Here is a 27,478-nt window from a genome sequence, read left to right on the forward strand (position 1 = left end):
GCCAGCAAGTGCTCCCATCCCACCATGCCCCTCCAGCAAGTGTGCCCACCCCACCATGCCCCGCCAGCAAGTGTGCCCACCCCACCATGTCTGCACTTCAGATATAGTAACTGAAGTCCAAGGAGGCCTGACTCAACAGCTCATGGATAGACAATGCGATGCCATCTTTCAGGTCCTTTCACGACCTTCCCCTGAAGGAAGGCTAGATGTGCAAACACAGTGTCACTAGAAGAAAACAGCAACTGGGACTGAGCCAGCTACTGAGTGGGCAAAGGCATGGGCCTTCAAAGAAACATAAACATTTCTGCCAAGTGTGGTCTGAGAGGCTTCCTGTAGGAGGTGGCACTGAGCCGGCAGGAGTGACTGACTACAGAGGGCACTGCCAGGAAAGAGAGAGAAACTAGAGAGAAGCCTAGGTCCTAGGGGAGCTGATTTTGTAGTCAGAGGAATGGATCCAGCCATGTCCAGTCTGAACTTTAGGAACTTGAGCAAGCCTCAGAGTGGAGAGAACCACGAGGCATTCTCCACAGGTTCCTAGGCCATCCTAGGCTGATGGAGCCTGGCCTATCCATACAATAGTCCCTCTTGTAGCCTCTCCAGGTCTCTTCAGTCTTTGGCCGGAGGAGTCAGCAGCTAGGTAGGGTGAGTGGTCTCCTGGATCTGCTCCCAGACTTGCCTCTGCCTCACCCTGGCCACTTGTCCCTCCACCTACTGCTCTACCCACCTGCTGCAGATACCAGAACCACATGAGTCCCCGTGTCTATGCCAACCATCCACCTGACACATGAACTCCCTTCCAGAGGCCATGGTTCCTACTCAAGCTTTGTGCCATGTTAGTACCAACAGCTACTGACTCTGCAAGGTCAATATATCTGTCTTCTCTGCTTTATAGCTCACCCCCTCCAATGCCCAGAGCCCACCAGTCTCAGCCCCCTGGTCCCCTGCTTACAAGGATCTCTCCTCTGTGACCCCCCTGCCTAGTCTTCCTTTCAGCATCCCTCAAATGTGTCATTTCCCTCTTCTCCCAACTTCCTCAACCCTGAATGAGTACTGCCCATGGTCTATTCCAAAGTAAGTGTATGTATGTGTGTCTGTGTGTGTATGTCTGTGTGTGTCATCTTGGGGGGCAGTGCTTAAATGCAGGTGCTCACAAACCCAAGAAGTATCAGATCCCCTAAATCTGGCACAGGCAGTTGTGAGCCACCTGATATAGATGCTGAGAATCAACCCCCAGTCCTCTGCAAGAGTACTGCACGCTCTTTGGGTGAGCCATCTCTTCTGCCCCTTTCCTATGCTCCCACAGGAGGCCTGATGCATCTGGAGAGAAACGTGCCAGTGAGTGTGCCCTGTTCCCTTGACCCTGGCCCCTCATTCCACCAGGACTGCGCACTGCATTCCGAGTCTTCTCTGTAGTGTATTTAAACACACATACACACATACACACCACACACACATGCACACACACACAACACACACACATACCACACACACCAAACATACCACACACACCCCACACCCCGACACCACACCCACACAAACCCACACATACCACATACACCACACATACCACACACATACATACACATACCACACACACACACACACATACCATACACTACACATATCACACACACACACATACATACATACACATACCACACACACACACACACACCACACACACCCACCCACACATACCACATACACCACACATACCACACACACACATACACATACCACACACACACTAGGGATGGGGGAATATATATGCATACATGAACATACATAGGTACACATGCCCACAACATGCATACACCCATTTCAATGTTAACATTTTTGTTGACAGTGCTGGGGATGGAGCCTAGGGCCTTGCATACACTAGGCAGGCTGTCCTCACTGAGCCACTGCTAGCCTACTCCTCTCTTCTTCACTTCCCAGTCTTGAAGTCCAGCCCCACCTTGCCAAGCTGGCTGCTTGCTTTCTAGACAGCACAGCTGAATCCAGAAAAGAACACCCAGCTGCCTGGGTGTCACATGCCAGTGACCCCTCAAATTTCCCAGACTGGAACCGCTCTTCCTCCACCCTCCCGCCCCAGGGATGATGGATCCACTGCCTTGTCTCTGGTCCTCATTCTAATCCAGCCCCATCTGGATAGCCCCTTACCTCACACTTCCCTGCTCTCCTACAAGACTCCTCAGAAGTCACAGGATCCTTGTCCTCCCAGTCCCTCAGAATGCATCAGCTGCACTGCAGGAGACTCGCCCTGCTGGCCCTGGCCTAAGTGCCACTGGCTGGAATGTTCATGCCCAAGAAACATTTGCTGGAATAAGGGATTGGGATCCTTCCTGGCTGCCTGAGAAAAAAGGTCATATGCTAGAAAAGTCTTGTGGCTACATGGGTCTCCTCCAACTGACCAGGGCTCTGAGGGCTCTGGCCCAGCTAAAACGTGTAACCCTGGCATTTGCTTGGTGTTGATATGATGATGAGCAACACAGGATTGCTGACTGACAGATGCAAAGCCACATAGTGAGGCCACCTCACCATCTTCTCATAACCAGATCATATGCCTCTGATCATATCCCAGGCTGGTACTGGAGAATACACTAGCCGGCACATGCCTGGGTCTAAAGACAGAACCCTGGATACCCAGAGCAATTGCTTCCGGGGGGGCAACAGAAACTACAGCGCCCTCTCTGCTGCTAAGTCCTTGTCCACTTCTTCTGGGAATGCGGAGGAGGACAGGAGCGACACTCTGCTTTACAGTCCCATGGCAACCCATATGGGTCCTCTGCGTGGAGAGCCATGAGGCGCAAACCTGGCACAGAGCTCGCGCCCACCAGAGGTACCTCTCCAAGTTCCTTATCACTTGTCAGACGGAAGTTTGGCAGCAGCCACAGAAGGGAGCTACAGATGGTGAGACTTAGCAGAGGCATCAGAGCGAGGGTCCTGGTGAACAGGACCGGTTGGCACTGGGTGGGAGAGAATAGGAAAGGAACAAGAAAGTAAATGGCCAAGACTATTCACCCTTCCCTGCCTCCACCGTGACCTCTACCCTGCCATTGTGAGAGACTAGGAATTCCCATGCTCCAGGAGATGTTCTGGCACTGGAAGACTACCAGACTCTGGGTGGTCCCAGGCTCTCTCTCTTTCTTGCTCTGTCCCAGCTGTGAGTCCAGTCTTAGCCTGGTTTACAGTAGCAAGCCAGTACACACCTCTCCAGTTCTGGTGTTCTGTGCTGGCCAGGCCCCTCCCTGTCTTCACATGTGCCTCAGTCACACTGTGCCTGCTCGAAGGGAAGTCAGAGCACACCTTCAGCCTGTTTTGACCACTCCCCTTGCTTCTCTATTAACCCACTGCTAGCCTGTGTCCCAGGCTTACTTCCTGTATGGAAAATGGCCCTGCTCTAGTCTACTGTGATGTCCTGGGAGCTCAGAACTTTCTGGGCTGAGCAGGCTGTAGCTGACTGTTCCCAGAAGGCCCTTCCCTTGTCTCTGCTCTCCAATGAGGCAGGGCTTGCTTTTCTGTTGCTGTGGGAAAATATTGTGACCAAAAGCTACTGACGGGGGAAAGGGTTGATTTTAGTCTCTATTTCCGGGTCCCAGTCCATCAGTGAGGGAAGTCAGGGCAGGAACTGAAGCAGGACCACAGAGGAAAGATGCCTACTAGCTTGCTCTCTGGCTCATGCTCAGCTGCCTAGGGATGGTGCCACCCACAGTGAGCTGCGTCTTCCCATGTCAGCTGTCAGCTAAGATGATTGCTCACAGACACTGTCACCAGCCAATCTGATTCAGACAATTCCTCTTCCCAAGTGGCTCTAGGTTGTGCCAAGTTAACAATTAAAAACTAACAAGGGATTTTTAGAAAAAAGGAATCAAACTTATAAAAATAAATGTATTTTTATTAGTTAAAGGAAAAAAAACTAACAAGGGCAATCTGGTACCTTCTCTCCAGCTTTCCTATCTACCCTTCCAGTTTATCACCATCCCCTGATACTGACCTTGGGTTACTCTGGTAGCCCTCCTTGGGAGAAGAAGGTCCATGCCCACCCCCTGCCTGACTCTGCTCTGTTCTAGCCCTTCACAAGCCCCTGTCATCTCTTGGAGGAGGAGTGGGTACAAATTACAAAAGGGGATGCTAATCCTAGCTGCCCCATCCAAACCCAGCACACGTCTCAGAAAGGAAAGTGTGGACCTCATATCTGCCCCAACGGCTCACCTTCCTCAGGCTTACCTCTGTGCTGGCCCCTCTCCCTCCCTAATGGAAACGTAACTTTCATGTGGGTATGTGAACCACTGCCCACCACCCAGTTTTATATACCTGTAAGCTAAAATTGTTTTTAGAAGTTTTAAATGGCTGTGGGGAAATCAAAAGAAAAATCTTATTGCATGTCATGTGAAGTAACGTGAACTTCAAACTTCAGTGTCCACAAATTGATGTGATGGACTCAGCCATGCCCATTCATTTACATACTGTTGGGGCTGCTTTTCTTCACCAGGACCCAGGCAGCAGGCCGGAAGGATCCTGGGGACACAAAGACCAGGCATCCTCTACCCTCTCCACCTCTGGGCAGAGTAAGAGCACAGGACGCTCCACTCTCCTTCCCACACTTTACCCCCTCCACCTCTGGGCAGAGTGAGAGCCCAGGACGCTCTGCTCTCCTTCAAACACCTTTCTTGCAGAGAGCTGAATGGTGAAGACGTTTCAGGGAAGACACATGTACAGGGAGTCCGGATCAGTTAAGCAAACAGCCGAAAGCCAAGTATGGTGGCACTCCAGTGGCTGAGGCAGTGGAGTGCCACAAGTTTGAGATCAGCCCAAGGTATGTGCTGTCTAAAGAAAAAAGAAAAAGAAAAAACAAAAACAAACAAGCAAAAGACCAAAAAGCAGTAATATTTTTGTCACTCTCAGGGGTCCACACCTGTAATCACAGCACTTGGGAGGTACAGCCAGGAGAGCCAGGAGTTCGCCGGCTACAAAGAAAGACCCAAACATCACTAGTTACAACTTGGAATTAAGAGCACTTGGGAGGCAGAGGCAGGTGGATTTCTGAGTTCGAGGCCAGCCTGGTCTACAGAGTGAGTTCTAGGACAGCCATGGCTACTCAGAGAAACCCTGTCTCCAAAAAAAAAAAAAAAAAAAAAAAAAGAGTGCGGAAGGCAGACATCCACCTTTGAGGTTGTACCCACATGCTGTCCTCCAGTGTCCTCTTCTCACCACTCATTGTCTCATCCCCTGGAGACCCCAGCTCCACCTCAGCTTGCTGAGGCCCATTCAAGGTGCCATGCAATCAATAGGCCTTGAGTTTGTGCTGACTGCTAACCTTTTTTTTTTTTTTTTCAAAGAGACAGAATTTAGAAATGCTGTAAAGCATTTAGATGACTTTTAAGAGCTGTGGTGGGAACTGCTGACCGGGGTGAAAGGCTCAAGACACGGTGCTAAGTGACTAAGTAGCACGCTCTCACATTAAGGAACAGAAACTGGACCAGTAAGACACTGTTCAGCCCCTCCCCCACGCTTATACAGCAGAAGCTTAGAGGAAGGTTGGAGTGGATAAATGGTGGTTGGTGTGTGAGTTACTTGTCTCACTGCCACAATAAAATGTCTGACAAACAATGTAAGGAAGGAAATGTGTATTCTGAGCCACAGTGGAAGGTGACAAAAGCGTGAGGCAGCTGGTCACACTGTACTTCTGGGGAGCAGGGGCGTGAACGTTGGTGACTGGCTCACTGTCTCTTTCCATTCAGTCCAGGACCCCAGCCCATGGGATGTTGTTGCTGCCCACATTCAAGGTCTTCCTGCCTCTCTTATCTAATCCAGATGGTAGCTCATAGGCAGGCAGGCCCAGGGGTTATTCCTCAGGTGATACTAGATCTTATAAAGCCCACAAGCAGTAAGAACCACTAGAGATGGTCAAGGGAACAAATGGTGGCTATGTAGTCAGATAGACAGATGATTGATGGATAATGGCTGGTGGACAGACAAATGATGGCTGAGTGGTAGCTGGGATATTGGAGGTACACAGCCAGTAGGTGGATGGACTGTTGGGTCATGGCTGGCTGGCTGGCTGGCTTGACAGATGAATTACAGATGGATTGTGGACTGGGATATGTGGGTAAATAGGTGGGTAGGTGGCTGGCTGGATAGATGTATAGATAGTAGATAAATGTGTAGGTATATTAATAGAGGAATCCATTAGTGAATGGACTGATAGGTAAATCTGACTATACGTATATATTATGTATGGATATATGGGTATATAGGTGAATAATTGGAATAATTGGTTAGATTAATGGATTGTGGCTAGATTAATAGACAATGGCTGTTTAGCTAGCTGTGGGACAGATGATGGATATTGGAGGATGGGTGATGGATGAATAGATGGGTAGGTGGATGGACAGATGGACTGGTAGGTGGGATGATGGATAATGGCTGACTGTATGTAGGTATGCATGTATATATGCATGTGTGCATGACTGTATGTATATATTATGGCTAAGGTAGGTAGATAGGTGAACAGATGGATTTGTGGGTAGATTAATGGATAGTGGCTAGCTGCCTGGCTGGCTGGCTGATGGATGGCTGCTGAGTGGGTGGGTGGATAGACTGACAGATGATGGCTGGCTGACTAGATGAATGGCTGATGAATGCAGGATGAATGGATGATATACAGGCAAGTGGATGTCCTGGTGGATAATGGCTGGCTGGCTGACTGGATGGAGAGATGGATGAGTGGGTGGGTGGGTGACGGGCAGGTGATTGAGATACGCATAAGGAATAATCTGGGTGAGCTAAGGGGATCTTGGATAGGTGTGTGGCACACAGGCGTTTCATTTCCATTATGGGAATCTGTTCAGCATCCTCCTGGTAGAGGAACTGAGGGAAAGTCTGGTCAAGGAGCCCAGGAATGCAACCTGTCTCCCTGATGTGGACAGTACATACACAGAGAGCGTACCTGAAGTCTCTGGGTTGAGCGGACCCCAGGAAAGGTGGCGATCTGTGCCGCGCTGGTCCTCTGGGGCTGCAGGTCAAAGGAGGGTAGCAAGCACTGGGGGCATACAGGGTGGACCACCAGGTGTGGGAGCTGAGGTCGGAGGATGGGGTTAGGCACCCAAGCACTGGGGGCATACAGGGTGGACCACCAGGCGTGGGAGCTGAGGTCGGAGGATGGGGTTAGGCACCCATACTATTTTGAGGTTCCCCAAGCACAGTCCTCAGACCTTACTTCCTAGAGAAGCCACCAAGTAAGGAAGGGCCATGACCCCTCCTGGATCACAGAAGGCAAGACCTGAGGACATGAGGAACACATGTGAGAGACAGGACAGGCAGAAGCCAGCCCAGGAGGGCATCCTGAACTGCTATGTGACAGAGACCTCTAACCCCAGGGGCCTACACTGGCCTGGCTTTCGTCTACATGTGATCCTGCCAAAGGCACCCCTCAGTGACAGAAAGGGGAGCTATGTGTGGGCCTGCAGAGCAGCGTGAGGAGGAAAATCCAAGTGCTTCCTATTTGTCCCCCACTGAGCTCAGACAGCTCCATAAACTGCCTGCAGTGGATGCGTTATTACTTGTTATTACTCTGCGGGGCTTGGTTCCAAATGCTTTGTACACAGTGTGAGCTCTGGGAAGAAAAGCTGCAAGCCCAAATAAATACGGCCACCCAAACTTTAGTGTGTGTGTGTGTGTGTGTGTGTGTGTGAGAGAGAGAGAGAGAGAGAGAGAGAGAGAGAGAGAGAGAGAGGAGAGAGAGGGAAAGAGAGAGGAGAGAGGGAGGGGGGGAACAAGAACAGGTATGGAGAGCCTAGAGGATAAGAAACACCTCAGGTGTCACTACTCAGGGGCCATTCATCTTAGATTTTGAGAAAGGGTCTCTCACTGGCCTGGGGCTAGCAGGCCAATGAGCCTGAAGGATCCACCTATCTCTGCTTGTCCAGGACTGGGTTTACAAGCACATGTCATCCAACCTGGCATGAGTGCCCAGGCTTTAAGGGGCAGAGAACAGAAACTTTCCTCTCTGGAGCCTAGACTCACTCCACCAGCCTGGCTATGAGGAGGCCATTCTAGAGCAAACTGGAGACTGGCTGAATCCTTCCCGGCTCTCTGACCTACTGGCCAATAGGTCCCCCTGCTGGAGACACCTCTTCCTGCCTAGTTCTGATAGAAGTGGGTCAAGAACTGCCTACAAAGCAGTACAGGTGTGGGCACACACTCGGGCACACACACACACACACACACACACACACACTCACAAGCACGGGCGTGAGGGGGCAGCCTGCAGTCTGAGTCCCACGGCAGGGAATTTGCTACTTACCCCAATCTTGGCTCCCTGCAGTGTGCAAGAGAGTGTGGCTCAGCAGCCACTGCTGTCTGTCTGCCACCTTTCTGTCACCGCCACCAAACTCGTTTCAAATTGAACAAGTGAACATTTTGAAATGAGACACCCCCCCCCCCAAAAAAAGGATGCCTCTCACAATAAACACATCAATGCTCATTTTCCTTATTATTCTACTTTTGGCTATTTTGTATAAAATCTTTAATTAAAGTTTTTCTTTGAAATTGTCATTATCAGCCCAGAAGAAAGGACGGGGAGAAAGGAACAACACAGCTGCGCGGCTCTGAGGCACTACTCGGGGCTAAATGAACTGGAACGGGGTAGGCGCTTGACGGTTATGCTCTGAGTTTTGGCTCCACGTTCTCAGCAGCGCAGTCTGACTTGTCACTTTATATGGGTTCCATCTGTTTACACTCTGAGGAGTATTGGCTTCCCACCGTGAACATTTCCTATTTACCAGCTGGTAGAGATGAGCCAAACCAGATAGGAAAAAATTAGACTGCATTCAGAGCCTCATAAACACAGACTCTCAACTCAGGGACGTGCGGGGGGAGGGGGGGGAGTGGCGGCCAGGCATCGCTCACCTCTAACAAAGCCCTCCTCTCCCTGCCTGTCTGCCTGAGTCCCTGGGCTCTGCTCACTCTGGCGCTCACCCCCATGGGCCCAAGACGTTGCATTTCTTTATTGAGCATATGCATACCCTGACTCTACCCAAACTGAACAAGCTTACATAAAAAGACATCTGAGTGGGATCCACAGAAACGGAGAAAAGAGGGCAGACAAAAAGAGATACGCAAGTCAGAGAAAACCAGAAGTTGCAGTTCCTGAGGTGAAACAAAGACCTGGTTCTGGGCGTCTACACAGGGCCATAAGGAGGGAGGCTGGAGGCCTCGTACTCTGCAGCCATGCACAAAGCCCACACTTCATCTTCATTGCTAAGGATGCACCTAAGACTATGGCTTAGAAGACCATGACAAGAAGCCCATGCTTGTCTTCCCTGCCTGACTCCAGGGCACCAGGTCCCCAGGAAACACTCCCCCCTTTCTCTTTTCTTTCTCTCTCTTCCTTCTCCTTCTTTTAAAAGGTTGTTGCTGCTCTTTTTGTTGTTGTTGATGATGATGATGTTAAAACACAGTCTCATGATGTAACCCTTGGCAGGCTGGTAAGTTGTAATAGAGAACTGACCTAGAACTTCCAGCAATTCCCCTTCCTCTGCCTCCTGAACCCTGGAATTAGAGGCAAGCACCACCATGCCTGGCTTTCCTTCCTCACCATCCCACATTTAAGGAAGTATCTCTACCCAGGCAGAGTACCCCAGCTCACTCAGGACACGACTTCACAACAAGGGACACTGGGCTGCCACCATATTGGCATCCACTCTTGGCTGCATGTCCTTGGAGAAGGTCCTGCTCAGAAGCAAGCAAGCACACCCAAGGGGGCTCTCAGGAAAAGTTTTCTGATAGAGCCAGCACTGGGTGCTGCCAAGACCTGAGCCAGTCTAACATCCTAAATGTGAGAAGGCCAGAATCCTGTCTAGGACAGACAAGGACAAGCCCTGTCACCTCCCTCAGCATTGTCACAGCAGTTCCTCTGCCTGCCAGCTCCTGGGCAGCACACAGAAAGCAAGAATGATGCCCAGGCAATGCCTGAGTCTCTGCAGGGATGCCTGGGTCTGCAGTGATGTTGGGTCTCTGCAGGGATGCCTGGGTCTGCAGTGATGTTGGGTCTCTGCAGTGATACCTGGGTCTCTGCAGTGATGCCTGGGTCTCTGTAGGGATGCCTGAGTCTCTACAGCCATTCCTGGATCTCTGCAGTAATGCCTGGGTCTCTGTAGTGATGCCTGGGTCTCTGTAGTGATGCCTGAGTCTCTACAGCCATTCCTGGATCTCTGCAGTAATGCCTGGGTCTCTGTAGTGATGTTGGGTCTGCAGTGATGTTGGGTCTCGGCAGTGATGCCTGGGTCTCTGAGTCTGCAGTGATGTTGGGTCTCTGCAGTGATGCCTGGGTCTCTGCAGTGATGCCTGGGTCTCTGCAGTGATGCCTGGGTCTCTGAGTCTGCAGTGATGTTGGGTCTCTGCAGTGATGCCTGGGTCTCTGTAGGGATGCCTGAGTCTCTACAGTCATTCCTGGGTCTCTGCAGTAATGCCTGGGTCTCTGAGTCTGCAGTGATGCCTGGGTCTCTGCAGTGATGCCTGGGTCTCTGCAGTGATGCCTGGGTCTCTGTAGGGATGCCTGAGTCTCTACAGTCATTCCTGGGTCTCTGCAGTGATGCCTGGGTCTCTGTAGTGATATTGGGTCCCTGTAGGGATGCCTGAGTCTCTAGAGTGATTCCTGAGTCTCTATAGCAATTTCTGAGTCTCTGTAGTCATGTTGGGTCTCTGCAGAGATGCCTGGGTCTCTGTAGCAGCTCTTGAGCTGCACCTTGCCAATGTCTCCATGAACTCATAAGGCTCAGAAAAATCTCAGTGAATACAGAAGATATGGCAGACTCAGAAGACTGAGCCATGGACTGGGTAACAGCTGGATGTGGAGGATGAAGAGCAGGAAAGGTGAGGCGGAGCTTTCTATGTAGCACAGGGAGCTGGAGTGACAAGATGGAGAACACAGAGAATGGTGTAACAGGATGGGCAAGATGGAAGACACAGAGAACAGCATAGCACAGCTGGCACACGACCCTAGGTTCCCTCAGGCACACTGGGTTGGGAATGCCTTTGTCACCTCCCTTCAGCCCACGGACACAGTTTTTCCTAGATTGTTCCAGGTAACATCTCCAAACCACACCCTGCCTGCCTTCCCACCGTCTTCCTGTTGGTGCACGCTGAGGAGCCTGTGGTAAGCACAGGTCCCTGGAGGTCTTCCTCTTCTTCAGGCCAGGCTCAGCCTGGCGCCCACTGTGCTCTAAGGCACCCACTGTGTTCTAAGGCACCCACTGTGCTCTAAGGCACCCAATGTTCACGATCTTTCCCCCTCTGACAAACCTACACAGCCCACTCTCCTTACCCCCCAACTGGCTTCCACATAAGAGCAGACACTGCTTTGCTCAAAACTAAATCTCCTTATCCAAGCTGATGTTGGTGACAAACAGAAGAATAGCCCTCGTCAAGGAGATTTCTCTTTGCAAAAGACACAACAGAAAACCACGACCAATCAAAATGCAGAATTGTGGAGCCCAGTTCTAACCGACGTATCCACAGAGCAACTCCTGCACCCAAGGCTCTGGGACCTTACGGAAGAGGGGGCAGGAAGAGGGGGCAGGAAGAGGGGGCAGGAAGAGCCTGAGCGCTGGAGCGTTTGCTGGGAGCCTGTGTCTCCTGGGAAGGTCAGAAGCTCCACCCGTAAAGTTTCACCAGCATGATCGCCTAGACACGAGCTGAATAAGGATGACTCCAATAAATACGCTCATGTAGACAGGGAAAGCTCACAAGGCTACAGCCCCAGACAAGGAAGCACAGGCTACGAAGGAAGGGAAGCTGAGAGCCAGAGAAAGTGCATACGGAAAGCAGGTTATCCATAGCAAGTGGTCAGCCCTGAAAGCATGTGCACACAAGTAACATTACACAGACTGAGCAAGTTGTACTCATGCACCTGCAAATCTAAGTACATGTGTATGTATGTATGTATGTATTATATATGTGTATATGTGTATGTGTATGCATGTGTGATTAATGGATAAAGAGGCCACGAATTTGAAAGAGAGCCAAGGGTATATGGGAAGGCTTGGGGAGAACACATGGGAGAAATGTAGTTATACTATAATCACAAAACAAAACAAAACAACAGACCACCATCCTCTATCAGGGCTGTTCTTGCATCAACTTCATGTGTCTGGGGGACAAGGATCGAGTCATAGTGTCACATTACCGTTCACCTCCTGGTCCCCATACACCAGCACACACTGAGCCAATACAGCCCGGTGGGAAAACGTGGCTGATAGTTTCAAAGGCCTCTCGTAGGCATCCCAATTCCAGTTAATCCCCTGCGAGATTCCCCCATAACACCACACACAGCCACAGTCACGCCTTCACACCTCCTCCTGCAGGGCCATGCCTTCACCAGACCTTCAACACAGCCCCTCATTAGGGCTTCCATTGGGCCTTCAACTACTTTTCCCCTAGCCTTGGTTTTGAAGCAGACCTGCCCCATCTGCCTGAGATCACAGGCTGCTTCAGAACAGCCACGGTTTTATCTTCTCTCTATACAGCCACGTCTCCACGATGCCCCAAAGCAGTCTCCCAGGCCACCTTGTCCCCAAAGAGCTACCCACATCTGCACTGACTCCCATCTATCTGCCTTCCTCATCAGTTGTTCCCTAACAACTGATGCAGTGCAAGCTGGCCTCCATAACTGTAGCATTTGGTCGGCATTTGCTGGGCGCGTGTCAGGTGCCAGGTGCAGAGGCCCCTGACATGATGAAGGTGCCACAGCCATGAGACATACATCCATTCACAAACAAACACTTGTCAGAAAGTCAAGTGTTGCAGGTATGTTCTCAGCATCTCTGAAAAGCGCTCATGAGGAGATGGAGAGCTAACTCAATGGTTAAGAGCACTTGTTGCTCTTGCAGAGGACCAGGGTGGTTCACAGCACCCACTCAGCAGCTCACAACTATTAGGAACTCCAATTACAAAGGATCCTCTCACCTCCATGGCGTGCACATGGCACACAGATACATATGAAGGCAAAACACTCATACACATTAAACACATTAAATAAAAATAAATAAAACATGTAAGAGGAAAGAAGGGGGCTACACAGTACTCTTCTGACTATGTGTGATGATTTGAATAAGAATGGCCCCCAGAGGTTCCTAGGGTAGTGAGAATTTTGGTTTCTTAAACAACACTACCACCACCCAGAATCAGGAATGTGGTATCACTTCGATCGCAGGTATGGGGCTTTGGGGCTGCTTCAGACTGTCCACAGCGGCCGACTATGATGTGCTCTAGCAGGGGCTTGGGTTTGCCAGCTGCAGATAATTGCTGCAACTGTGTGCTGTTTGGAATTCTGGGGACTTTTCAGAGGGTGTATAAAATGCTAGGGCCTTGAGGCAGGTTGTTAATTAGCTGTTGGTTGGTTGGTTGTTGTGGGTCGCAGTTCCTGAGGTTTGTTAAGTAGTTGTGTACAAAGAAGATACATGAATAAACTAGATATACTGAAAGCAAAAAATCAAACGGCCCCCCAAGGAATTTGACAGCCCTCATCAACAGGAAGTAGTCTAACAATACCTCACCCGCTTCCTGACCCCTGACTTTATGCAGTGTTAGGGGCTTGAAAGGGTGAAGGAGAAAGGATGGAAAAGGGAGAAAAAAAGAACAAAGTATCAAGTGCAGGCTACAACATATATTTCAGCTCTTAGTCATCAAGGAGTGGAGCTGATAGGACTAGAAGGACTAGCAGGTCTGGTCTTGTTAGAGGAAGGGCTAGGCTTTGAGGTTTCAAAAGCCCATGTCAGGCCCAGGTCCTTGCTGCCTCTCTCAGCCCATGGATCGGGGTGTAGCTGTCAGCCACTGCTCCAGTACTGAGTTCCCTTCTGACTCTGTAAGCACACCTCCAATTAGATGCTTTCTTTCTTTTATGAGAGTTGCCTTGGTCAGGATGTCTCCTCACAGCGATAGAACAGTAACTAAGACACCATGTGTCTGAGTCTCAGAGTCAATGGACAAACAGGAGGAAGGCACAAGAGCCTAGAGTGGGGTTTGGAAGTCTCCAGGAAGAAAACTGCCTGGGGGCCAAAGAAACATGACAAAGGCTTTCTCAGCCCAGTGGATTCAGAATGACTTAGGATTACCATGTGTTCTCCCTGGGCAGCAAAACCCATGGGCATCCTCACCTGCAGTTGCATGAGAGCAGGCCCGGGGTTCCAGCAGTAACTGTGGCTCTCATGCAGTGCACAGTGTTAGAGAGTAAGTGGAGGGGCAGCGCAGGCAGATGTGGATGACTGAGCAAGATGGCTAGAGTGACGCTTCTCCTCTGGACACCTGTGAGGCTGGCACCCCAGAAGAGGTAGCTGTGGGTTCCATCCCCACAGGGCCCACTCCCCCACCCCCGGTGGCTTTAAACCACGTGTTGTCTCTTCACTTCTCACTTGAGAACTACTGGTGTACCTTCCACATGCAAATATTCCCTAATTTTCTAGCCATCTCTATGAGCCTGGCACATGACAAGCTCTTTTATCTTTATCCTCTCACAGAAGCACCACCTAAAGACACCATTTCCTAGTTTCCCAGGTGAGCAACAGTCCCGGGGGAGGCCAGTTTGCTCTGAGCCACTCAACACTGGGGTCCGGATGCCCCACTCTGGTTCTCTACTCTGGGCAAACGCTTGACTATCCTCACAAACTTCTGCCTGTGCTATTGGTTGGCCATATGTAGGCTATGTAGCTTAAAAGTCAACAAGATAAACTTCATCTGAAATAACTCTAAACTCCAATTGAGTCCTTGATACGGTTTCCTTGTGAAGCTCCAGTAAATTAATAATAGATCAACCAAAAATAGCGTCTGGCCTTGAAGTGCTTTTGGTACGAGTTTCCGATAGAGCGGCAAGTGGTTGCTTTGTGGTGTGAGTTGAGCGTGGAAGCACTGCTCTTCATTTAGCTGCATGGAGGCACGTGGAGGAAGCTGTGACATTATTAATCACTATATTCGGTTATGATTGATGGGCTTTTCTGCGGGGAGGAAGAAGTGCCTCGGATACAATCTGTCCCAACAGCTCTGCGATATGCTAATATTTTCTTCAGATGAAAGAGGAGATGTGTTCAAATTCTTGCCATTGCCGGCAACTGATACTGAGAGTTCCAGAGGGGCCAAAGAAGCAGGAGTGGGAGGAAGGGCCAGGTTAAGCAGGGGCTTGAAGCCTGTGGGTTTAGCAAATGACCTTGGTTTCAGCTCAACATGGTTCTCCCTCCCTCTCTCCCTCCCTCCTTCCCTCCTTCCTTCCCTCTCTCTCTCTCCTCTCTCTTTCTCTCCTCTCTCTCCTCTCTCCTCTCTCTCTCTCTCTCTCTCTCTCTCTCTCTCTCTCTCTCTCTGTGTGTGTGTGTGTGTATGCAGGGAGACTAGTATGCATGCAAACATGTGAATGTACATGTGGAGGCCAAAAGTCAATCTCAGATAGCCTTCCTCAAGAGCCAACCATGTTTTTTGAGACAGAATCTCTCACTAGGACCTGGAACACACAAATAGGCGAGGCTGACTAGCCAGTAAACTGCAAAGGCAACCCTGCCCAGCCCTGGGATTTACAAGCATGTATTACAATGATTGGCTTTTTTACACAGATTTAGGGACTGAATTCAGGTCCTCATGCTTACAAGGCAGTCTCACTTCTCCAGGTGAGCCATCTTCCCAGTCCTAACTATAACTTTGTAAATTCCCTTTTAAAGGAAAGCTCACCTGTCTATTCACCTACTCTTGATGCTTGTGCCTTCTCCACTGGGGTAGCAAAGAACAAGCAGGCGGCTCACTTGAATGATTCACCAATTACCTCTGAAATGATGCAGGCTGCGTCCTACAATTCTGAGGCACCAGGGTAATCCCATCAAAGCTGTGTGGGATCACTCGGTGTCCAACAGACATGCTAGTCACAGCTGACTGGGTCGACCAGATGTTCCAGCATCACAAATACCCAAGCCCTGGAATCCTTTCTACTTTTGAGAGTTTCTTTTAACTTGGAGAGCCACACACAACGTGAACAGCCTGGGCCTTTGGCTGTTTTTCTTTTTATGCCTCCTTAACTGTATGACATATGCTTGAATTCCAGTCTTCAGAACTGTTTTTGTGTGTGGCAGGTTGAGAAAGGTCTGGAGTCCTGCCTGTTCTTACTGTGTGCCTGAGCAAGGCAGAATCCTCTATACACGGCTATTAGTGCTTCCCACCCAGGGGTAAGGTGAGGTTTTCATCCTATCTTAGCTTCGTCTTCCATCTCTACCGCAACTCATGTGGGATCCACAGATGACAAAAACAGAGCAAAGACTGACGACATCCCTAGTCTGACCATGCACTGACATTTCCCCCTTTTGGTCCTAGTGCAGTCCTGACCTCAAAATTATCAACTAAGTTTGAGGTCTTGGGCTTGTCCAGCACCCCAGAATGGAACTGGGAGCTGCAGGACAGACTAGGGCAAGGGCATAGGTAGCTCAGCTAGGAGGGGGTAGAAAAGGGTCACATGCCAGACTGCTGCTCCGTAGACGGATGGGTGGTCTCATGGGCAGAGCACCTTTGTTTACCACTGCTGTGGAGGCAACAGAGGCTGCTCTCAGACGAAGAGTGACCCTGCCTATGGACTTGGCCAGATATATGTCTGCTGGATGCAAAACCCAGCCATAGCACGTTTGCTGAGAGACCCAGAGAGCAGGCTAGCTCAGGGTACTGATAAGGGGGCTGGAGCTGGGGCTTCTTCCCCACCCACAGCTATGTTCCTGTGGCCTGGCTGCTCACCCCTTCGTCAGTTTCCCCCAGAGATGAGAGTGGTGTTCCTTTGTGAGCATCTCTGGAGACAGGTGCAATAGAATGAAGTGCCTAGAAGAATCCTAGTGAACGCTCGGCCTCTTACCCCTACCGTGACTAGAATGAGCAAAAGTCACACACTGGTTAAGAGTCCAAAAGAAAACCAACCACCAGGAGCCTTCCCAAGCCATCCCCTCTCTCTTCCCCCTCAACAAGCTTGCCATTCTCTTTTGCTATGGTTTTCCCGAGTGGCCACCTGATGCACAGGAGGGAGCCTGCCACCCCATGAGAGGCCACAGAGAGCTGGCTTAGGTGCTGGTGGGGACCAGTTCATTCCCAGACTGAGAGTGCAAGTGAGTGAGGGGAATGCTGTGAGTCGGGGCAAGAAGCATTCCCTTGTGTCCTAATTAATTGCTATTCCGTTGCTGTGATAAAATGTCCTGACCAAAAAGCTACTTAAGAGAGAAAGGACCTGTTTGGTTCCCAATGCCAGGCTGCCGGCCACCACTTCAGGGAAGTCAGGGCAGGCACCCAGGAACTGGCTGTACCCCTTTCACAGTCAAGAGCAAAGAGAGACTAAACACACTCTCGCCGGCTGTTTATGTTACGTTTGCTTTCTTTCATTCTTACTCAGTCCCAGCTCAGCCCATGGAGTGTAGCTGCCCACATTCTAGGAGTGCCTTTGTACCTCAGCTAACATCAAGGCAACCCCTCATAGATGCGCCCACAGGCCAAGCTGGTCTAGATAAACTCTTCATTAAGATCTTCCCTGTGATCCTAGGTTGTAGCAAGATTAGTTTAAACCTAACCAGCACAACTTGCTTTAGGGCAACTCAAATGGGAGAAATGGCTCTGAAGTGTTTCACTTCGAGCTCAAGAAGCAATCAGATAGAGAAGTCAGTTCCCTCTCCTCCCCTTCCTTCAACTCCCCTCTTGCCCATCCCTCCCTTCCCAGGAGTGAGAAGCAGAGGTTAAATGGCCCTCACCTGGAAAACTTATGTGTGTAGCCAAGAAAGTGCCACCTAGTGTCACATTAAGGGTTGGGCACAGAAACACAGCCTCTCTAGTCATCAGAGGCAGGAACATCCACCCATCTGATCACACTAGGGGCTCCACTTACATTACTCCTCTTGTTGTTACAGTGCCATGGTGAATCCCAACACGAAGACAGGAAGGCAGGGCAATGCCCAACTCCTCCAGGAGACCACCAGGATGCCTGTAACTCTCCAGAGCCCACTGCCTCCCTAGTCTTCAGGAATCTTAACACTAGAGAGATCCAGTGGAATCTCAGTAACATACAACCAAAAGGCTTGTGTGTGTGTGGTCCAGAAAGGATTCAGCCTGAGTGGAGTGACCCTGAGGATAGACCAGATTTGAGCCAAGACTAGGTCGGATCTTTTGAGGATGCCCCGAGAATGTTCTCGGCTGACATAGGAGCGGCACCTCTCCACACAGCCACACAGCAAATCACTGAATTGAGACAGAGCTTGGGAATCATCCACCCAAGACTATGTTCCAGCTGATAGATGAAGGCAACACCTGAATGCCCAGGGGGTCACTGGATAATGAGGGTAACCATGAACATACTTTGGAAAGTATAAGTCAGAAGGTAGATGTTGATAAACCAGCTATCAGACCACCTTCACCATGGGAATAAAAAAACGGGGGAGGGGATATGCTGGCCCTGGGATCCAGCTAGTCTGCCCAGTTGTCAGGTGCTGGTTACAGAAGGTTAATTCTTTGCACAAGAGCAAATCTGACATCCAGATTCAGAGGCATGTGCGTGTATTCTTGGCTCTAATAAGCCATGTGTGTCTGTAGCTAAAACAAATGGGTGTGCTCTCATTCCAAACTACCTCTCTCCCAGCCCTGGAAGGAAGGTACAGAAAGCGCCTAACCCCACTAATCCCATGGCCATCTTCTTAGGCTCTAGCACAATCAGGTAACCACTACCAGGATCCAGGGAACTGAACAAGGACTTACGGGTCGGCGGCTGGGTCTGCTCAGTGTGGTGGCCCTGTGCGGGGCACATAGTGGAAGAGGTGCTTCATGTGGTTTTCTGGGCTCTGCCTCCCCTCAGAAAGAAGCTGTGGCTGGCAGCTAGCCTCCACTCCAAGCTGCCTGGCTTCCTCTTGAGTGGCACTTCCTTCAAGGTGAGGACTTTTGTCACTTCAAGGTGACAAATGATTAAACCTAGTAACAAGGCCTTGCCTGAGGCCTTCTGGCTGGAAGATGGCAGCGCCCTAAGACAGGAATCAGTCCATGACAGTGTCTAAGGTTAGTTTTGCTTGGCACAGTTGAGGTTGTAGTTAGAACTGGAGTGGCAACATCTACTGGTGAGAACACCTGGCCGAGCGGCCCCAGTACGCCTGGAATGGAGCGTGCTGTCTTGCCATTCACCCTCATAGCCCTGTCCAAACCCGGAACAGTGTAGACTCACGCATTCACAGGCAGCTTCTATATGGAGGAAGTCAGACAGAAAAAAGGCCAAAGACTGGAGAGTGCGGATCCCCACTTTCAGATGTGACCACAGGGGATGGGGGGAGCTTGCTGTTATAACTGACAACCTCCACCCATGTCCACAAACTGTGGACTCTCGCTAACACCTCCTATCTATCCAAAAGCTGTCGCAGCGGGGATAACCATCCCGAACAGCTGGCTTTCCAAGGAGCATTTTATGATAAATACACCTTACACTGAGACAAGTAAAAGACAAAACCAGAACAGGCACTCCTGGTACCAAGTGCATCTATAGAATAACCCCTAGGCTGGCTACACAGGGGTCCAGGCCAGGCTCCAACTCACAACGACTCATGTGACTCAGATGTGGGGACACACAGTGCTCTGAAATGATCAGTTACAGGACTCTTCTGCTGTGGACGGGACAAGCCAGGGAACTGGAAGCAAACCTTTTGTGGCCCTCTGGTTATTTTTGAGTTTGAAATATATGGAAGTCTCAGAAGAGTTCAAAAAAGAAAGAAAACGTGTCCAATTTCAAACCAACATATTGAATCGAGTAAATTAAGCCACGATTCTCAAACTGCTCAGGGAACTGACAGGCTCTGATGCATTTTAAAAGGCATCTCAGTTCCAAGCCTGGCATGGCATCCCCACCCCCGCCCCACCATGCTGAGGCCTAACCAAGTGGCAGTGCAGTTCCAACTCCTCCCTGCCTACGGCTCACACAGTAGCTCCTGGGGCTAAGTGGCAAGGGTCACTGGAAACCTCGTGCTTGACGCTGACTGGTTGTTTCCTCCACACTGCCGTGTACTGCTCAGGAAAAGTTGGGTCCTCATCCTGACGAGAAACTCAAGTTTGACACAGAAACAGGACAGGCAGCTTGCTGACACACATCCCGAGTTAACACAAGAGACGAGATCACTGTCAAGAGCCGCAGCATGGCAGGTGGGGTGCCATAGCGCACACACGCGGCCTTCCTTCACAGAGCCCACGGGACTAGGAGCTCTCACTAGATCAGCCTGGGCCGACCGAGTATGGAGTAAAGCATTTTTTAAAATCCCTGTTACCTTTTCAGTGAGTTGGACTTCTTTGATTGTTCGTCTGTTATCTAGCTCGTTTTCATTTACCCTTGAAAATAAAATAAAAATAATTTGTTAAGATCTTCCCCCCAAACAGACGTTGACACTGGACCTGCATAGTGCTAAGTCACCGGCTTTCTGAATCACTTCTCCAGAAGCATGAGCATCCCCAAGCCTCAGTTTCCACATCAGTAAATGGAAGTACAGTATCTATGGTATCTATCGTCTTTAGGGGCTGTGGCAACTTGATGGACACCAGGCCTCACTTCAGCTGAGCCCCCAGCACTGTTCCAGGTATGGGCTCACCAGTGCCCCTCCTGTATGCTACTACACTTCATCCTGACTATAGTAGACTCTAATCCTATCTGACCCCAGGAGGCTCTTGGTAAAGGACTTCCGTGTCACAGTATGCCTGTATCAGACTTGGCTCCATCTGCCCTTCCTCTCAGCTCTCCTGGTCTGCAGCATCTGTGTAGCTACCAAGCCTCAGAGCTTTCTTTAAGACTGACTGGTGGGGTTGGGTGCTGAGCAGAGGATAGACGAGGCAGAACCTGGGCCCCTCTCCTGCATGCCGGCTCTCCATCACCTCCCACGCAGCCAGTCAAGGCTGGGGTAGTGAATGGGACACCATCCCACTGAGCGACAGCCACAGATGGAAAAACAAAGAGTGTGGAGTGGTTGGGTGCCAGGAAGAAGATAATGGGGAATATGGGAAACCTGGAGGCCGGACAATGGGTGATCTTTGGGGTGAAGGTAATAAGAGGCCTCTGCTCAGGTGTCATGTGACTAGAGACCCTTGAGCTGAAGGACAACACAGCTCTCCTGGCCACACAAATGGGACATCAGGCAGCCACAGGGCAGGCGCTCAGCACACAGGAGTCAGCATTAAGCAGATGAATGGATTACAGACACACAGGGGAAGTTTAGAGACAATGGGGAGACAGTGGTGTTATGGGTCATAAAAGGGAATCTGGACTTCTGTCTGAGGGGCAGTGAGGTCTTGGAGCACCTCACGTCACTTTATGTGTGTAGGAGGAAGCAAGTGCTGAGAGCTGTTCAGTCCTGTGCCCATGTTAAAGACAGGATGGTTCAGCAATCCAATTTTGTGTTAACCGTGCTAATTCGAGCTTAAGACCGCTCTAGTGACATTTGGTCGATGAAAAATACCATTTACAGGATGTACTTAAGAGTTAAGGAATAAAAATCAATAAGGAGAGTAGAATAGCACAACTTTTCAAACCCTTTCTCTTTTCCCCTTTCTGTGTGCCTATACCTACATTTTCCCCTAACTGAAACTAGTCAATCTTTGTCTTTTAAGGAAAAACGTTTACAATGATTAAGTCTTATATATACAGTTTCCTGTAACTGGCAGTTACTCTAATTCTCTGTAGGGAGAGGATTTCCATCTTTTCTCCTCCCTTCTACCAAAGCTATCTTCATTTTTAAAAGCCAGTAGCTGGGCTCCATCCTGCCTGCAGCCTCTACCCTTTACCTGAGGGTTTACACGCTGTCACATCATGCATGGTGCACGAGAGTTTGATGCCGACAATCTGCTTCGTGGTCCTTATTTTTACCACTTGTTCTAGATTTCTCACTCCTTTCTTATTTCTAGGTTAAATATTTTTTAAAAAATCCTTTCCTTTTTCCCTGTCTGGAAGTTAAACATTTGCATCTGCGATCTTTCAGCTGGCCTAACAATCACACTGTACAGATGTAAGACTTCTGTGTGCGAAGTTAAAGCACCCAGAGTCTTGTCAGAAACAGGCAGAGCTCAGAAGACTCCAACTCAGTCTCCCACTCTGTCTCCTGCTGGGTATTTGAACTCCAAGCCTTTTATTGAAGGCACAGGCATGCTGGGACCATTTGCACATCCAATTGCGTTTCTATTTACTTGGTTTCACGATGTTCGTTGTTTTCTGTACTGTCCCTAAAACCTCAGGCCTTCCAACCTGATCATTTTTCTTTAGCCTCTTCTACACTGCTAAGCCAGCATCTCAGAGTAGCTGCTCATGTTCACAAATGAAATTTAAAATATTTTTACTTGGCCCCAAATCTTTATTTTGTGATGTGTTTCCCGCTCCTTTTTTTCTTGAGACAAGGTGTTACCAGGAAACCCAAGCTTCACCTTCTCCTCTACTTCCTCCACCCCGAGCACTGGCTCCACCTCGCCTGTCCAGACTGAACTGGCCTTGGAAGCACTCAAGTTCAAGAGATGGTCATACATCAGGCTTCCTTTCCTCCACACAGGCCCCTCTCCTGATGGATCTGCGGCAAACAGCAAGCCCCACTTCTCTCAGCTGCCAGCCTTTGTTCTTCAGGTCCTCTGTGGCGAGGCTACCTGCCTGGAACCAGCTATGCATCCATCTGCCCTTTGAATCTGTGCTCTGCTAGTGCTGCCTGCTTTATCCACTTGAATCCAGGTTGCCCCGGTCGGGGAAGCAACTCCACACCACAAGACCTGTTCTCTGATAGGGAATCCAGCTTCAGTATCATACTCCAGAAACGTCCTCAGAACTCTGCGGTTAGTCTTCAAGGGTAGAGCTCAGAATGCTTTTTAAACAGCGCCAGGATCGGGATGGTGTTACACGTGGAAGACCACTACAATTCATCCAGTCAGCACAGTGCCAACACCATGTGGATCAGACGCCACACAGAGGGCTCACCAGAAACAATCCCAGCGGTTATACTGGCTCACTGTGGCTGAGCATGTAACTCACTAAAGAGCTTGCCTAGTGTGCCCAAGGCTCTGGCTCATTCCCCTGAACCCCCCAACCCCTTCATAAACACATGGGAAGAAAAAGAGAATAGTACCTCTCTTTTAGTAAATCGCTCCATGGGTTTTTCTGTAGGATGAATGGTAACAGTGTTCCATATTACAGAGAGCACAAGCTCTCCCACATTGGAGACAGCAGTCCTCCATTTTGAACATAGCATAGATTTAGATAGCCCAAGGGTTATAACTGCATCTACAGGCAAACAATCCCTTCCTGATGAAGCCTCCACTCTAGTCAGCTTGCCACAGGACACCAGGAGCTCCAGTGGTCATTTTTACATGTGGCCAGCTCTGGTGTTGTGAGAGTGGCCAGGGCAGGAGAGAAGTAATGTAGAACACTTCTGGCCAGTCTTTCCTCAGCGTGCCAATGCATCACGTGTGGCCTCCACAACTAACTGTCTCTCCAGGAAGGAGGTGCTGTGGCCACGGTGAGTCTCACCTCTACACAGCAGAGACTTGAGCAGTTATTCTGCCACAGCCCCATGATTGGACGTTAAGCAGCAGCAACAAGCTGCCCTTGCTTTATGTAAGCTGGTATGAATGGAGTCATCCAGGGCCTGGCTGACACACACTGGACTGAATACAGTAAGCAAAGGTGTGATTCTGCTGTGCCCAATGATGGATGCTCAACTCCTGGCATGGAAAATATCAGAACTCCACAGAACAGCCTTCCCAAGCCCGATGCCACACCAGAGCAGGCATCGAGGCATGCTGCACACCGTGAGAGGCTCATCCCTAGCTGACCAGAGGCAGCGACTCCCTGCTGCCCAGCATCACAAGACAGCTGTACCGCACGCCTCTAGCTATCAGAAGACTGCGACTCGGCGGCCACATGTGATCACGTGACTGCCGCTACATGTTCACAACTTTCATGTGGTCTTAGTTAATTTCTTCTTTGCAGTGATGAAATGGAGATTCCAGCTGCCAGGCAACAAGTGGTAAGACAGAGTCTGTCTGTTCAGCCCATAGCAGCTTGTAACCTAGAGCAGTTTCAGTAAAGTGCCAGGATAGAGAGAGCCCACAGGGCACAGTGCCCTGCCCCAATGAGTCGGTTCCTCCAACCAGACTACACCTTCCAAAGTCTAATCACAAGCTGACATTCGACTCCAGATTTAAATCCAACACTGGGCTAACCCATTCATGAAGGCAGAGTCCTCCTCATTATCTAACTGCTTCCCCAAAGCCCATCATCTGTCAATCAAGGCCCCATTCATAAGCCTATAGAAGGCAGTTCCTAGTCACACCAACACAAAGCACCCTAAGGTTAAGAATCTGTAAGTTGGTCAATCTAGTCAGAGTTCATATTGCTGTGATGAAACACCACAACAGAAAGCAATAGAGAGTTTATTCGGCTTACACTTCTGCATCACCGTTCATCATCCAAGGAAATCAGGACAGGAGCAGGACTCAATCAGGGCAGGAGCCTGGAGGCAGGAGCTGATGCAGAGGCCATGAGAGAATCTTTGCCTCTTGCCTTCTTTACTTCATTCAGATGGACAACAAAACTGAGCATAGGAATTTACTATGATGTGGACAGGAATTCACTACAATGTGGACAGCAATTCACTGACTTGGCCAAAGCCCATAGAACCAAAGCCTACTCTGCACAGAGTACACTCCTCTGGACTCCAATTTGCACTTTGTTTTGCCCTCTTCGAGGAGTCCTACTCTTGACAGCACACTAATGCATTAAAATGCCTGTATATATATTTGACTTTTTATCCAGCATTTTCATTGTGTTCCACAGAAATACTGTTCATGGTACATGACCTGCCATATCTGTGGGACGAGACTTGATCAGCATGCAATGGGCTCCTACCATCAAGGGGATTCAGTGTCACAGAAGTCAGAATCTCTCAAGTCTAGTTTAAATTGTTAGCATTGAAGGGTGAAGAAAATCACTTAGGGTCCTTCTCATCGCAAATTATCAGACTAAGGTTTCATAGTAAGACGCACACGCAGATCGCTTGTGTTCCGTTTTTCAACGCTTTAGGGTTTAGGGTTTGTTTTTGTTTTTGTTTTTATTTTTGTTGTTTTGTTTTGGGTTTTGTTTTTATTTGTTTTTGGTTTTTCAAAACAGCTTTTTAATTCTTTTAAACAAAGAATATTTAAATAGGTTACGGTACACCCAACAGTGTTATCAAAAATAGACATAGTCTGTATAGCTCCAGTCATCTGAATGGTTGGAAAGCACACAGTTGGATGACTAATTCAACATGAAACAGCTCTGAGGCCTCCCAGCCATGCACTATATATCAGAATGTTTCTGGTACTGTGACCCAAGTCTGGGCAATTTATAATGAAAAGAATTGTGTTAAGGAGTTGGTTAAAGAACTGGAAGGTCAGAGCTCGGGATCTCTAATGAGAGCCTCATGCTCTTTTAGTGGGTGGCAGGAAGTGGAAGGACAGGCACGTATGGAGGGGCAGGCACAGGTGGAGGAGCAGGCACACATGGAAGAAGAATCCTGAGAGCATCCTGGCTCCATAGAAGCCACTCCTGAAGGTAAACAATCTAGCCCCATGACAGGTAGAACCCCCTAACATGAAAACATCTTCTCCCACACAGGCTCTTAAGCCAAAACCAACTATTTTCCATCAGGTTCCACGCCTAATAATACCAACCAATCAGGGAACTAAGGTGAATACATGATCTTCTGAGATTTCATTAGTGATTTTTTTTTTATTGTGATTTAACAGGGGAAAAGCCATAAAATGTCTTTATGGATTGAGGGTACAGCTCAATGGATAAAGCACTTGCCTAGCATGTATGAGGCCTCTGGAGTTCAATCTCTACCACACACACACAAAAAAAAAAGAGCCATGGGACGGACCATGTACAGTTCAGTGGTGTTCAGCACATGCGAGAAGCTGTACAGAAGTCTTCAGGGCTACAGATCCCTCCCACTCCCAGCTCCCTGTCAGCCAAGGCTCCATCAGCCCTTCCTTCTGTTACACTGGTGCTTGTGCCTGAGCTGTAGGGGTCGGAGGTAGAGAGTCAACTGTGACTCTTAAGTGCAGTGCTGAAAGGTTCTAACTGCACAGGATACCATCTGGTTTTATGTGTATAAGTGCACATGTATGCTATGTGCCCATGAATGCAGTACCCATGGAGGCCAGAAGGTGGCTTTTGGATCCCCTAAAATCAGAGTTATAGGCAGTGATGAGCTGCCTGGCATGGGTGCTGGGAACTGCACTCAGGTCCTCTAAAAGATCACCGTGGTGGTTTGAATAGGAAGGGTCCCCACAGACTCATGTGTTTGAATGCCTGGCCATAGGGAGTGTAACTATTATTAGGAGGTGTGGCCTTGATTAAGTAGGTGTGGGCTTGTTGGAGGAAATGTGTCATTGTGGAGCGGGCTTTGAGGTCTCTGTACTGGCTGAGCAAGCCAGAAAAAGCAAGCCAGTAAGAAACATCTCTCCATGGCCTCTGCATCAGCTCCTGCTTCCTGACCTGCCTGAGTTCCAGTCCTGACTTCCTCTGGTGATCAACAGTCATGTGGAAGTGTAAGCTCAATAAACCCTTTCCTCCCCAACCTCCTTCATGGTCATGATGTTTGTGCAGGAATAGAAACCTTGACTAAGACAAATTGGTACCAGTACAGTGGGGTATTCCTGTGACAACCTGACCAAGTTTTGGGGAGGACTGTGGAAGGACTTTGGAACTTTGAGCTAGAAGAGCCACTGGCTGTTAAGAACTCTGTGGGATGTTCTGTAGGAGCTTGGAAGTTCATGTTGAGAACAGTGCAGAGATGGAGGCCTGGCTTGTGAAATTTCAGAGGGAAGATGAAAGACTCTTATCAGGGCCATGTTGTTTTGATTGTGAAGATTCTGTGGTTCAGGTTAGCTGGGGCTGAAATATCAGCTGTGATTAACAAGATACCAGAACTACTAAAGTGAAAACTTTGCATTACTGGGACTATTGATGCTAGTTAGCTAGAGCTAAGAAATTAGTGGTAATTAAGAAGAGACCAGCATCCATGAGGTGAAATCTTCTGGGAAGTGTTTTCTGAGAGCACAAAGAGGCTGTGTTCCAGAGATAGCCAAGGTTGTACCTTGTGCTGCAGCAGAACTTGGTAATGTCACCCAGGTGGTACTGGTTTTGACAGCATGAAAGGGTCATGAAGAGCAGCTGAGGCTCGGCACAGTGAGAGGCCATGGAAGGCCATAAGTGAAGGTGCAGCCTCACTTTGCAATTGATGGCCCAGAACTGAAGGTGTCATGCAAAGGAGTTGAGGCTTGGCACCATGAAGACAGTCTATGAGAGGCTATTGGTAAAGCCTAGTTACAGAAGTGTTTTGGGAATGCCAGTACCATGCAATGACCACCAAGGCCAGCAGCAGCAGTGGAGTACAGGTGTCTGGAGCCCAGAAGACAAGCTGTGTGCTGCAAAGGGCAGAGC

The 27,478-nt window shown here is 49.4% G+C and overlaps 1 protein-coding gene across 2 annotated transcripts in view; it reads right to left on the minus strand.

Annotated features, from left to right (window-relative positions):
- Efcab6 (EF-hand calcium binding domain 6) overlaps positions 1 to 27,478 on the minus strand; it is a 203,569-nt gene that overhangs the window by 127,443 nt on the left and 48,648 nt on the right. For both annotated transcript variants that reach the window (XM_031351264.1, XM_031351255.1), the window contains exon 6: positions 20,295 to 20,355. In XM_031351264.1, coding sequence (XP_031207124.1) covers positions 20,295 to 20,355 — 61 coding nt within the window. The remainder of the gene's footprint in view (positions 1 to 20,294; positions 20,356 to 27,478) is intronic.

This window comes from Mastomys coucha, unplaced genomic scaffold (assembly GCF_008632895.1).
Source record: "Mastomys coucha isolate ucsf_1 unplaced genomic scaffold, UCSF_Mcou_1 pScaffold11, whole genome shotgun sequence".
In the NCBI taxonomy this organism is placed as follows: Eukaryota; Metazoa; Chordata; class Mammalia; order Rodentia; family Muridae; genus Mastomys; species Mastomys coucha.